The 14,225-nt window shown below is 45.4% G+C and overlaps 1 protein-coding gene across 1 annotated transcript in view; it reads right to left on the reverse strand.

The window, feature by feature from the left end:
- Positions 1 to 1,841: 1,841 nt before the first annotated feature.
- The window catches only part of LRPPRC (leucine rich pentatricopeptide repeat containing), a 188,743-nt gene continuing 176,359 nt past the window's right edge, over positions 1,842 to 14,225 (reverse strand). Inside the window, 7 exon segments of the mRNA XM_045285679.1 lie at positions 1,842 to 1,996; positions 2,420 to 2,562; positions 4,358 to 4,442; positions 6,782 to 6,856; positions 10,141 to 10,256; positions 10,373 to 10,512; positions 13,302 to 13,506. Coding sequence (XP_045141614.1) covers positions 1,940 to 1,996; positions 2,420 to 2,562; positions 4,358 to 4,442; positions 6,782 to 6,856; positions 10,141 to 10,256; positions 10,373 to 10,512; positions 13,302 to 13,506 — 821 coding nt within the window. The 3' untranslated portion in view covers positions 1,842 to 1,939.

Genomic DNA, 14,225 nt, shown 5'->3' on the forward strand with positions numbered 1-14,225 from the left:
AAGATTTAAAACGTGAGCTGTTGAAAAAGAAATTCCAGGCCCAGCAGAGGCCACCGCAGACTTACTAATTCAAAACGTTTCACCCTGAAGCCTATGAGATGTCTTAAAGCAATCATGCAGAAATTTGATAAGACGAAGACAAAAACAAAGTCACAGGTTGTTTAGAGAACATTTTATTCCAAGTATTCCACAGGATAATCATAAGCTCAAATATACAAGTATACACCACTGAGTAAGCCACTGCGGGGATTACTCAGAAAGCATCCCACCTCAGATAGACAATGACAACACTTAAACATTTACACTCAAAGAAGCCAATACAGTGCCATAGCTATCTGGCTAGATTATTTGTTGATATATGTAATTTACTCAGTGATCCCTGCCTGCTATTTTAAAATGCCTGTAAGGGATTATAAAGGAACAAAACAAAAAACCTAATTCTCCACCACATCCAATCTGTACCAGAGTCAATACCCAAGCCTGGCTTGGAGTCCCTCCACACAAATAGATTGTATCGTAAGTACTCGTGTATAAGCTGACCCGAATATCAGACGGGGCACCTAATTTTACCACAAAAACTCCATTTAAAATGTTTTGAAAAACTTGGCTTATACACAAGTATAAGCAGTACTCCGTTTCCGTGAAAACCGACTGGGAAGCCCAGATTACACCAAGACTATACCTCATGCCAGAGACCCAGTCTTTGAATATTAAAAAACAAAAATGAATGTAGCCAGCAAGCTGCACCCAAGAGGCAACGCTCCAGAGTAATCACTGATGGCAGGGGCACGAGAGGGAGGCTCCAGAGTCAGAGCCACAGCACCCCCCCAACCCCACTGCCCCCCGGAACGTGCCAGGGGAGCATCACTGGGGCCTGAGGCCCTTCGGGTGCAGCTCTACATGTGGACGCAGGGCAGCTGCTGCAGACCATGTACCCTTGGCTCCCCTCTCAGAGATCTCCCTCTCACACAGGCTCTGGGGGCAGAAGGGTTGGCCCAATCACCGAGGTCACAGCAAGACGCACATGCCTCCTCTTCGTCCAGGGGATGGTGGGAAGTAGGTCACCGACATGAGGTCAGGTTAGAAAGATGCAGGTTAGGGCTTATTCTCAAATGAATCCTTTTCAACATTGTTCCCCTCCTCTGCACGCGCCTGCTAAGAATGAATGACCCGATCATAGTATTACAGATTTTAAGACAATTAATGTGATGGGAAATTATCCTGCCTACCCATCTTAAAAATTGTCAGTTAGCAGTATTTTAGGCAACTACTTACATTTTAGACCTTAACCTGTAGCAGAACCAGGAGGGGGATGACTTTGGCCCCTGATTTTCATTCATTAGAATGAATGCAAACCAAGGTTTCCCCCTTCAGAACTGAAATCACTCACACAAGGCATGGGCATACAGCGACAGCCAACAAGACCCAACTCCCGGCTCTGCAGCGGTGGAAGCCAGGCCCAGGTTTGAGATCTCCAGGATGCCTCTCTCACGAGGGCCAAAGATACCAGGCCGAGTGCAGGCCCGAGAGGGGTTGCTGAGTCATAGGGCACTCATTGAAAAGCTCACTGACCAACCACCACGTGGTCTAATCCCAAGACCCTGATAAGCATTTGCCAACTAGTCTATGAACACAGAAAGAGTAATTTTGTTAGTCAGTGAAAATGAGCAGTGGGCTAAAGACACACCGGGAGAATTCAGACAAAGGACCCTAGAGCCGCATGAAATGCTCGAGGTTTACGCGGCAGCAGAGGTCACACAGTCTGGTGACGGTGCCCGCAGGGACTGTCCGCACGATACTGAGCACACTGTACATGCCAAACAAAAGGACATGAGCAAACCGGATTTTTGCTTATTTATTTTTCCTTTCAAATACATTTAAAAATAACATCCAGACACAGAGTCACAAATATACACAAGACGCCATCAGGCCTGCACCTTCACAAAGAGGCTTCCTTTGATTCCTTCAGCTGCTTCACGTAAAACTCAAAGGTTTCCTGTGGAGGAGACAACAGGAGGGAAGTTACCAGCAAGAAGGGAGGGCACGAAACTTAAAGTCTTAGGACACCGTCAACTGGAAGCTAGAGGACTGGGCCCTGGCGGGGCTAGAGGGGTTTCTAGAAGAAATACAGTCACCCTGACACCTGGATTTTAGGCCACTGAGTCCCATTTTGGACTTCCAACCTCTAGAACTGTAAGGTAATAAATGTGTGTTGAGAACAGAAACACTACCACAGCGGAAATGATGGAGCATGACCCACGGACTCTGGATCCCTGCCCACTCACAGGTCAAGGTCTTTGATGGCCCGTGCTTGAAACGGAAGCCCCGGGGGAGGCACTGTCTCCCAGAGCCAACTGCTCAATAACCAGTGTGAAACTCACTCTTCGTGGACCTGAAGGTATTCACCGAGGATACTCACCGGGGGCTCTGGGAAAGGTACATCCTCCCCCACAGTTCTCAGCAACACTGCATAACGCTTCAGAAACAGGTCATTCAACTTGATGTTCTTGGCAGTCAAATGTCCATACATCGCTTTAGCAGAGGCAACATCATTGTCCAGAGCTACAGAGAGAGAGGTGCGTCAGACGGCTTCTCCTCCTCCCACACAGGCCTTTCAGGGCCTCCTGGATCGTGGTTTCCACAACATATTACCGCTTCAGCCAGCCTGAGCCCAGCCACCGTGGAGGTGGGGGAGTGTGGGAAATATTGTGCCCAACCAAAGCTCTTGGGACAAGACAGATGGCATCCAGTGCAGGGATGGGTGCCCAATTTGGGAGACTGTGCTCATCAGAGCGACGATAGACCGAAGCCCCCGAGCATGGTAAGGGCACTCTGCTCGCACGCCCTCCTCTGCTGAAACCACTCTGAGAGGGCAAGTGAAGGCAGGCTCGGTGGGCGGTTACAGAGCCATCTACCCTCTCGAGATTAGGGTCTCAACACCAGCTGGGCTGTAGTCCACCACCTCAATACACAAATGTGGCTCACACAGTTAGCCATGTTGACAGGAACCTACAGAGAAACACCACCCAGTCACACTGGTGCTTCTCAAGGGAATGATGCAGGAGCCCCAGTGCTAGGTTCAGGTGCCTCTCCTTGCTCCAAGAATACAATCTTGGCTGGTTTGCCGGAATCTCATTTTTAAATGTACTGACAAAATTCTAAGGGTTCTATTGCTAATCACTGTTGGTAACTCACCTCTAAATGTGCATTAGATCTTTACATCTAAGCACCCAACCAACGCTTAGCCACTGTGTGGCACCCAGGCCCAGCAGCTCATGGGCCAGCACCCAGGAGGGATGGGGCAAGCCTGGAGATTAATCCCGAAGGAAATGAAGGTGCCCGGCTCCCAGCTTTTATTGAATAAGAACACAGATTTGAAGTGTGAGTGGAGCTCACTCCTGCTGCTTCTGTTCTTTTAATTGATCTGGCTCTCCTCGCCCAGGGCCCGCGCAAACACGCTCCGGTCCGGGTACTGTTTAGAAACCTCGGGTTCTTCCTCTTCGCTACTTTGACCTCCCTGCTCCCCACAGCTCCCACGTGCGAGTGGTCAGCTGAGTGGCAACACGCCTAGTGCTGCGCTACCTGCCACGATTTCACGTTCTTCATTCTTTAGCACTCGCCAGTTTCCAAAATGGATCGTCCAGAAGGTCTACGATCATTACTCTATTTTGAAATACTTAATGTACCCCTTAAAAGGGTGAAAATACTATGAACCACCTTATTAATTCTGATCGCTGATGAGGCCGTTGAGCCAACAATAAATTCAACAAAGCATTCTTTATTGACCCCCGCCTCTCCTGAGCAGGGGGTGCGCACGCACGCATATGGGTAAGTGACGCAGCGTGTCTTGATGACGGTCTCCCAATATGGAACTGCTAGGCAGTCGGAGCAGACAGATGCTTTAAATGGCCAGAAGTATCCATCTCGACTAGGGATCACGGTAAACGGTGGGCACTGGGAGCAGGAAGGTGAGTCGAGTGAGAATCTCAAATATATACCTGCTTCATGGTACATGTCAAGCTGCAGGACCTGGGGTGGGGTGCACACGTTGGACTGGCTCTCCAGGTGTAAGGCCAAGTGGACTTGTGGGTCTTCCCAGGAGGCTGGGGTCCCATCAGACACACCAGGGGTCCTCTGTTTCTCTGAAGAGGATGTTGTTTGATTTTCAAATGATAGGAATCATCTCATCTTTCTTTAAATATTGAATGTTTCTTTAAAACATTCAACTATGCAAATTATTTATATCATAAGCAAGTAGTGATATTTAGGATGATCTTCGAACTACAGTCTAAGACTTAGTGGATGTATTACAAATATTTAAATCACTTAACGAAGGTAGGCAGATTAAAATTATTACCATAGATCTTCATGATGGACGCATAGATTTCTTCCTTTTCAATTAATTCAGGAATCAATTCTAACAAAGATTTCATAGTTGGTGTCTACGAGATTAAACAGAAGTAACATCGTCACAGGCTCAGAAGCACAGGGAGATTGAACACTGAAATGGTGACACAGTATGAGGAAACTTTTATGACAACGGTTACAACAGAACTGCCTGTCCCATTTAATGTTCTGCCTTTGCTCTGTCCTCGCATCTGACGCTGATTCAGGAACTTAGAGCCAAAATCAACTAGCGTTTCTCAAAAGTTAATGTAATTACATTTACATCTCTTTGTGGATGTTTCTAAACTCTTAACAAGGGCCGTTTCTTGCATGTCCATATCAGAAAGCCAGAGAGCCCCACGAGTAGAACAGATAGTGTTTGTCTCTTCAGGAGCTAACATTTCCGGGCGAGAGGTGGAGCGCCCAGTGAACACTGAGCAGTTGTGCAATGAGTGGCTGGTCTAGGAGGGAGCATGCCAGCACCTTTGGGGTGGGGTGGGGCGTGCGCTTTCAGACCCCAGCAGGACTCCCTCAGTGATCACACAGGCTTAAACCCGGGCATTTCGGGCACACACGGATTACTCAGTGAGAGTTTATATACCCAGACTAACTGCCCTGCAGCCGCCGGCTCACTCTACCCCACCGGTCTCTTCCACAGCCCCCGGCTGCACCCTGTCTGGGCAGCCAATCGCTACCTGGGCTGGCACTGCCCTGGCAACGTGGGCGCTTTAAAACCCTTGGGGGAGGGGAGGAGAATCTAAGTGGGTCCATTAAGCTGTTGCACAGACCCCCCCTGTGAGCAGGGCAGTGGAAACCTGGCATAGCCCCAGGTGCCGACTGGCAGGGGCTTTGGGCATTTCTTATACTTTTATATCAGGCCATTTTGAAAGTGGCTCTTTAATGGACTAAATATTTTCTAAAAGCTGGTTGTTTTAACAAGTCAGAGATTAAAAAGTGCAATTAGGTAAATTGGAAGAAAAAAAAACCAACAACAGGGAAAAAAAAACTAAGGAAAACTTCAGCAACCAGATTGGAAAGAACACGCTGAGACCTAACACGTGGCCAGAGACTCCAATGCGCCCAAAGGAGGTGAGCTGGGCCCCAGAGGGAAGCAGAGCGATGGCGAGAGGGACAAGCACAGGTGTGCTAATGTGGTGACCGCTGACGCTGTCCAGCCATCAGAAGATTGAGCGTCTGAAGGCTTGAAGTTACACAAGCGGCCATCTAGCAGAGACAATAAGCCCACCAGCCTGTGCGATCACGAGGTGTCAACAGAATCATGTAATAAACCAAAAACCATAGGGTTGAGAATGAGGTGGTTTGGAGCAGAGACCCCAAACCCATCTGTAGACAGTATAGCTCCGGTGAAACATACAAACAATATCCCTCTGGTTCTTTGAGACTTCCTTACCCCCCCACTATCATGACCCCAGTCCTGCCTTTCAGTTCTGCCTAGACTGGAGCATGTACACTGGTACAGATAAAGAGCTCAGTACACGACACAAGGAATCCAGGTCAGATAAACCCCTCAGGAACAGAAATGGGAGTTAGAGATACCAGGGGGGGGCAAGGAAAGGGGAACTGATCACAATGATCAATACGTAACAGCCCCCCACCCCCACCCCAGGATGAACAAGAGAAACGTGGGTGAAGGGAGACAGCAGTCAGTGTAAGATATGAAAACAATAATAATTTATAATTTATCAAGGGGTCATAAGGGTAGACAGGAGCGAAAAGAGGAGCCGATACCAAGGCTCAAATAGAAAGTAAATGTTTAGAAAATGTTAATGGCAGCGTATGTACAAATATGCTTGATAGAACTGATTGTCATAAGAGCTGTAAGAGCCCCAGTAAAGTGACTGAAGAATGGGGTTTCTGGTGCTCAACACGTTTAAAGGACATCTAAAGAATGGTTTGAAATAAGCACGCTTTGACAACATAGTGATACGTTGTGGGACATGCGCGCGCACACGCACACACTTTAGTGTTCCTGAGGTTGAGTGTGCACACTGGGAGCATTAACTGTGGCACCACACCCAGTTTAGAGGGATCTACCCGCCAGACAGTTTAGCCTTGATAACTGGTCAAACGCAGGCAAATTGGGAGCTATTTGGCAGTGACCCCTGGCCATGTGTCTACACTGTTACTTGCGTTCTCTCCCATTCCAAGGTCCCTGTGCGCAGCCCCATGGATAGAGAATTCACGGTCCAAGTACGGAGCCACAATTACACCGCCCCCCTCCTGCCATCCACACCCTATGATGTAGCTAAGTGTGCAGACAAGCACCTCACACCTTCCCTCCCTTTAGTGTTAGGCTTTTAGATGAACAGGCTCAAGTTCAGTCAATCCTGCATCTTTCCACAAGACAGGCTTGTCAGCAAGTACGACATTGTACCTTTCCCGGCCTCTGAGCGCTCCGGATACAGAAGATGGATAGGATGGGGGTTTGCTCAGCGATGGCACCACATCTCTAGAAATGGAAACAGTGAGGATTTTTGATAAACAAGCAGACCAAGGTGAATGTTTTCAATTAAGAAAGTTCACGAGCATTACGTGGGCTATCATTACCAAGGGGAAGGCCTAATAGGTGAACTTCTTTCTTTCTTTCTTTTAAGTGAGAAAGAGAAAACAAGTACGAGTTCTGCAGAGCTTCGGTGGATGCTGCCTTTGGCACGACAAGTGTAAAGTTTGTTTAAAAGGAAAAGGGAAAAAATTAAACGGAGGCTTCAACAACCACGGAATAAGGTTTAGGGCCGCAAAGAAAGAGGAGAAAAAAAACACCATTCCTCTCCAATTATACTGCCAAGCATTCACCAGTGAGCTCGGGATCATAAGGTTAATTATACATTTAATAAGGTGTCAGGGAGATAACTGCTCGTTTCTTTATAAAAATTAAAATGTACAAAGCAAGTTCTCTTTAAAGTATAATTACCTACACTTATGCATACAAAAGGACTGATTTCAATCTCTCTATTTTATAAAAGGCTTTCATTGCAACAGACAGCCAGTGCTTGAGAAAGAGACAAAAGTTAAACTAAAGGAAAAAAAAGTTTATATGACAGACCAGATAAATCAAGTGTCTATCCACTCGTGGATGCTACAGTACAATCAAACATGGCAAGACAATATTTTAGTTTATGCTCGTCACAGATGTCATTCTCCTAAGTTTCTGAGAGCAAGTAGCTCTTTTAAAGCTTTAAAAACACTGTCACTGCTAAAGTGAGTGGTATAAAGAGAACTTTTGGGGACGCGTGGAAGATTTACATTATACACTGATGTTTTCGACATCTGTGAATAAAGCACTCTTCCCTGTGGCTAGAGCGATGCGTTACTGTCTGACAAGCACAGAAAGGGTGGGTAAAGGGTTTATCATCCGAAGTGTCGGCCTGCTGAAGGAGTGAACAAGAAAAGCTGTCACAAGAGCCCTGAGACGTGGCGCTGAGGGCAGCTGGCAGCCTCTCTGCAAGCAATCACCCTCACCCGACGTCCACAGGGCTCTAAGGAAAGCCTAGAAGATGATGGTTTAGATACGCCGGTAGATGCAGGACCAAAAGGCAAACTGGAGCTGACACAGAGCAAACCCCCTGTGGGTTTCTGAGACTGTAGCTGGTTCCTGGAGTAACAGTCCTGTCTCTCTCCCAAAGAGGCAAAAAAAGCAGTAGGTTAAGACCGAATGAGTACTATCACATACATAATTCTGAGGGGCTTCAAAAAGTTTATGAAAAACGAGATTAGAAGACACTGGGATTTTCCCATGACCTTTCTGAAGCCCACTCATATATTGAATGCCTACAATAGGTGCTTAGATATACAAGGGGGTACACTCCAAAAGAACCCGGAAAATTTTTTCAAAGCTATATATTTAAACTTTTTTACAAAACAACCTTATCACCTTCAAATTACTCTCCATTACACTTAATATATTTGTCAAATCTGCGATTCCATTCTTGGAAACACTTTTCAAATTCATGTTTGGATGGCTGACAGGACTCCCCGTTTGTTTGCTTTTAATTCACCTCTTCTACGTCATTAAATCGCTGTCCTTTCATGTCCCTCTTCATTCGTTTGATTTACAGTCTGACCTGGTGGAACGAACTCCAAATGCCTACAAGATGACATTTTTGTCCGTGTGGGAAGTTGATGGATGTCCAGAATGTGGTTTGTCATCAATCGACATCTCCCTTTTTTAAAAAGGAGAAAACCACTTGTACACTTGAGTAACACCCCCCCCCCCTTCCTTGTAAAGCCATTTTTAGCATCACAAGTTTCCGTGGCATTTTTCCTGAGCAGGAAACAAAATCTCACAGCTGCAGGCTGCTCTTTTAAATCAGCCATCACAAAGACAAGGTTTGAGCTAAGCTGCTTTCAGGAAAAAATTCACTGTGACCAGAGAGAACCTTCCCTGGCGACACCACCGGATGCACTAACTCAGAGCGAGTTGCTCCATGCTCGCTAGCGGGGGAAATGCGTACTATGAAAGCGCCACCCAGCGGGGCTTTTTCTTGTTGTTTCGTACCGCCTCGTATATACAGATTGAGGATGGAAAGCATGCTTCTCTCGGGGGTACAATTCGCACTAAAGGCAGCAACATCAAGTAAGGAAAAGATTTTGGAAATCCCTGTCTATGAGGGGGCTTCAGAAGTTTACAGGAAAAATGTCTTTACCTGTCCATTCCATTTTCCCACGAACTTTTTGAAGACGCTCTCAGGTCAAATTTCCTTTTTTTAAAAGGAAGGCAAATAAAAGGTACACCGACCAAACCAAGTCAAACCAGCATTTCTCCCCACTCAGGAACCAAAGTCAAAAACTTCTCACTTTTCACAAAACTGCCAGCACCAAGAACACGCTCCAGCATTGGTTAAGAGGTTTGCCGTTGGGTTAGATGAACTTTCAGGATGAAAAGCGGAGCTGTAGCAAAGGGGTGCAGCCACGCCTTCCTGATCTACCTCTGAGGAGCTGGCAGCTGGCAAAAATGTGAGTGTGATATTATTTACTGTCAGAAACTGGTCCCCGGCCTCCACTTGACACTGAGTCTACACAAACACAGTCGCTGGCAGGATCACAGTGTCTGTTTGACTACCACCTGCTGGGAAGGGCTCCTGGCGGTGCCTGTTTGTGTACACAGCCAGTGGCAGCTCCCATCACCCACGGCTCGGTCGGCACTTGGCGCAGCTTCCTGTTTCGTGCTGTTAAAATGGCATGAATGCAGTTGTCTCCTTCCCCGAAGATTGCTAATTTCACCGAGAGTGCAGGCCACCGAGACCTGCATTTGTCATTTCACGTGTCTGTGACACACAAGTGAATAGCAGGCAAATCCAACTCTTAATCAACCCTGAATGAGGCTCTGGGAGTGTTTGAGTATTCAAACAAGAGGCTGTGCTGGAAAAGCAAACATTTCCTACTTTTTGTTTGCAAACTGTGTTGCCATGGAGATGCACAGTACTTAGAGCAGTGGCAAAATTAAAGTAGGAAATCAAAGGAATGGCTGTTTTCTGCTACCTATCTGTACAGACACATTCGTCTTTAAGTCACTTCAGCCAAGCCCGTCCCCCCATTCACTGACTCGAAGGACATCTCAAGTCTGCTCTGGCAGCTTAGAGACCAACCACCACTGCCCACACTCATCCTCATCAGGCGACCTGGACTCGCAGGAAGGCACCCTTCCCTGCCAGGATTCTTTCCGTCACACACGCGTGTCTGGAAGTTCCCCAGCCACTCTCGCAGACCGCCCGACCCCTAGCTGGTGGGGCCTACCTGTAGAAGAGCTCTGGCATCATCCACCTTGCCTGAATCCACCAGCTGAAGGAACAGGTCGGTGACAGGTTTGTAAACGGCAAACTGATTGGCCAATCTCTCTGCCATGATGCTTACTGGGAAAACGACAAGAAAGAAAGATCTTTTGTTGAAAGAGTACACAAACTCATCCAGAGGACCCTGGTGGCAGTCTCACTGGAGAGAGGAAATGTGTGCGTTAGCGAGAACTCACACTTTTCCAGGGCCGACTCCAGTCGCTCCTCTATGACTTTTCTGAATAAGTAGGCCAAGCCAAAGAACTGGGGCTCCACGCTGGGACTGCCCGAAGTCAGCATGCTCTCGAGGCTTTCCACGGCGACGTCTGTGTGACCGCTGTCAAGGAAAGGGGGACCCAAGGTCAGGAAACACTCGCTAAGGTATGAGCAGTTCCGTTTCAGGAGGAAAACTAACTTTGGATTCACTCACGCGAATACATTAGGAAAAAGGACAAATATATTTAGGGATAATCGAATAAGAAGCATTAAGCAACTAGAATCTCAGCACCTTTCGCCAGCAAATCAGTCACTCAGAGGTTTCTAGTGCAAGTAGGGGTTAAGTAGTTTCTGACTTTAAAAGATTGCTCTAGGAAGAGACCAGAGCAAGTAACTGTCTGTACAACTGACGAAGCATAGAAACGACTACGTCTTCAATATGTGACCTGATAGTGTAGCTCTTTGGATATAGCACGAAATCCTGTTAGATGCCACAACTTCAGTTTTGTAATCCCCAACTGGTCGCTGGTGCACAGAGTAAAAATGACTGATATAATCTCAGACTTATTACAAAAGCTGCTGGTTATAGGAAATGTAAACCCCCGCCTGATTCACAACAGAAAGGTAAAACTGTCTTCAAACTGAACAGTGGTGTGAGTGGCAAAACAGGGAGGGTAAAGGGAGAATGGGTAGGAAAGAGGGAACCGAGTACATGGTACTGTGTGTGACCTCCTCCCTGGGGGACAGACAACCGAAAAGTGGGTGAAGGGAGACGTCGGACAGGGAAAGATATGACAAAATACCCATTTATAAACTATCAAGGGCTCATGCGGGAGGGGGGAGCGGGGAGGGAGGGGAAAAATGAGGACCTAATGTCGGGGGTTTAAGTGGAGAGAAAATGTTTTGAGAAACGATGTACAAATGCGCTTTACACAATTGATGTGTGTATGGATTGGGATAACAGTTGTATGAGCCCCTAATAAAATGTTAAAAAAATAAAAAAAAGTATATTTTCTTATCTCTAACTCAGAGTCTGATCAATTTATTTTATTATATAATATTTGGAGCATACAGTCTATACTAAAATTCTCCCCCCCTCCAATTTTTTCCCTGCATTGTTAAGAACAATTTAAGTGGTTCTACTTAGCAAGTTATCATACACAGGTGTCTGTACGATCATATTTCTGCTCTGTCAATCAACTAACTGATGCCTTACAGTATGATATGGCACTCCAAAGTTACACTATCAATTTTATGTTGAACTTGTACATTAAATATCAGAATTCCCCAACCAACAATGAACACCTTGTTAAGATAAAATTTTTCTTGTGGAGTTTAGAGAGTTACTTAACAGTGAATGAGAGAATATATACCCCATATTGTGTAGAAATGGGTTATATGGTAACATTTTAAAATTCACCCAGATCTAACTTATAAAATATCTTCAATTTTCAAGCTTAATACAATTGCATTCCCTTTATTAAAAGAAAAGTTTCAAGTTTGATTTGTGGAATAGCTTTAAAACATAAAAGCAAAACAAAACACCCTGAACCTTCCACCTAAAGAAATATTAACAAAGCCCTCTCCAAACAAGCATGTATTATTATCCTGCCACATAAGTGAATGGAAGAGTAATTAGTAAAGAAAAGTATTTTTTTTAAAGGAAGATCAATGTCTCTCTCTACTCAACAACTACTCCCTCAACCTTTAACTTAACCCTTTCACGGCTGAACTAGTTTCTGTTTGTAAGGCTTTGTAGTTATGCATCACCACCAATGTAGGAATGCATGCTGGGTCATTGAAGATTTAAATGTTTTCTTAGTTATGATGGATTTTGATAAATACGATATGGGTCTTAACATGCCTCAGTGGATGCTGGTGTAGGGTAGGTGGAAGGATGGATGTAAAAATATAGTCATGATACATGAGTATTATCTCAGTCTGAACAAGGGACCTTCCCCCCAATAACACACAGAGAGCTGTCCATAGGCTTCCAAGCCTTATCTCGCTGTGCCCCAAATCACTCCTCCATCCATCTCATATTGTAACTTTTCAACAAAGTAGTTAAGTCACTAATGAACTTTCTTCTGTTTTACGGTTAAGTAAGACCCTGCCCTGCTGCTGGCATGTGGGGAAAAGGCCTCCGAAGAAACCCTAGAGGTGGAAAATTTCAGCGGTGCTTTTCCGTACCACAGGCTACTAAAGAACTGAGTGTTATGTTAAGTGTGTGTGTGTGTGTGAAGTCCTTAGGAACTTCCAGTGGTGGTTCTCAACAAGGCCTCCTGAGACGGTGGTGGGGAAAAGCCCTCCACGCCCCCCTGTGTGGTTGTGTCCTGACAGGAGGGGTGAGTGACAGGAGCAGACACCATTTCTAACCAGAGTAACTCTTAACTGTTGCTGGCAAAACGAAAGAGCTAATTGCTCATCTTTTGTAACAAACTGTTTCCATAAACAGTAGCCCTAACATATAGCAACCCTGAAGCAATCATGATTTGATACTGTTTCTTCTAGGACTTAAGAGTTAACACCGATTTTGTAACAGATGGAATCATTCCCTATTTATCAGGGAATAACTAGCAGTTGGCACCAGTATTTCCTGTGGAGCCTCGGCGGTGTAGTGGCTACATGTCAGGCTGCCATCTGCAGTCAGTAGTTCAAAAGCACCAGTGGCCCACGGAAGAAAGAAGAGCAAGACTCGGAAGCCTACAGGGCGGCTCTCCTCTGTCCTCTACAGCCACTGAAATGGACTTGATGGCAGGGAGGCTGGTGTTTCTGTAGTGTGTAGTTTGTGTAGTGTGTAGTTTGTGTAGTTGCTAGCGGTGTCTAAGAGGCAAAGAAAAGTTAAAAGTGGTCTGTGCAAGAATGCTCCTCCCAACATCCAGTGAAAGAAAGCCCAAATATACTACTCACTTCTTTATTTGTGCCAAAGCAGTGTTATTGATGAAAACCATATTTGACAGTCCAATTGAATTCTCCAGTCCACTGACCATCTTCTCAATGGCGTGTATGCTTTCGACATCACCCTTCAAGGCGCACGCCTGCACGAGGCGAGTCACGGCCATCCTGGATGGCAACTGCTCCAGGTCCAAGGCCGCTTTCAGTGTTTCGAGAGCCTCTGAAACATAAGAGCAGCAGACAAGGGTTCTCTTACATGACCTGCACTTACTTTAGTGCAGTTTGAAAACTAGCTTCTAAACATTGGCATCAAATGGCTACACACACAAAAATGACTATTTTAGTCTAGGTTATAGAAAATATTAATATTCCATGAGCAGTATTAAAAGATATATATTTATTTCACTATGAAGGAGATATCTGAGAGCAGATAAATTTCATTAAGTCACAGGTAAAATACAAATGCTACTGACAGAACGTAGATTCCATTCAGAGATAATAGTGATTGGTTTCAATGAAGGTACAAAGAATGTGAGAAGTTTAGAGAGAAAAAAAAAAAGGAATTGTATTCTAAAAATATGTAGTTTTCACCCCCATTCTGTCCCAGATTTTATTATGGTGGCAATGACAGGATGATCTAAAACTCCCGAGAGCCTCACAATTCTTTCTGGAAGACAACGTATTTTGCCTTGTCCAAACAGGGTCAATCATACCGGAGCAGCCAAACTGGAATAGTCAGCTTCCACAAGAACAAATCGATTTTACATAATAAGCCACCTGGGAGGTATATTCTGGTATTCATTTTATGAGGAAAATAAAGCACATCTAATTCTGTAATATAGTTAAGGGCTTCTGTTTGTTTGCTGAGTATCACAGTTAGAAGTACTTGATTACAGGTTAATGGGAAATATCCTGGTTAAGTGATTTCTGTGCAAGTAC

Source organism: Echinops telfairi, unplaced genomic scaffold (genome assembly GCF_000313985.2).
Source record: "Echinops telfairi isolate 266 unplaced genomic scaffold, ASM31398v2 ScPeMD7_7475;HRSCAF=8513, whole genome shotgun sequence".
Classification (NCBI taxonomy): domain Eukaryota; kingdom Metazoa; phylum Chordata; class Mammalia; order Afrosoricida; family Tenrecidae; genus Echinops; species Echinops telfairi.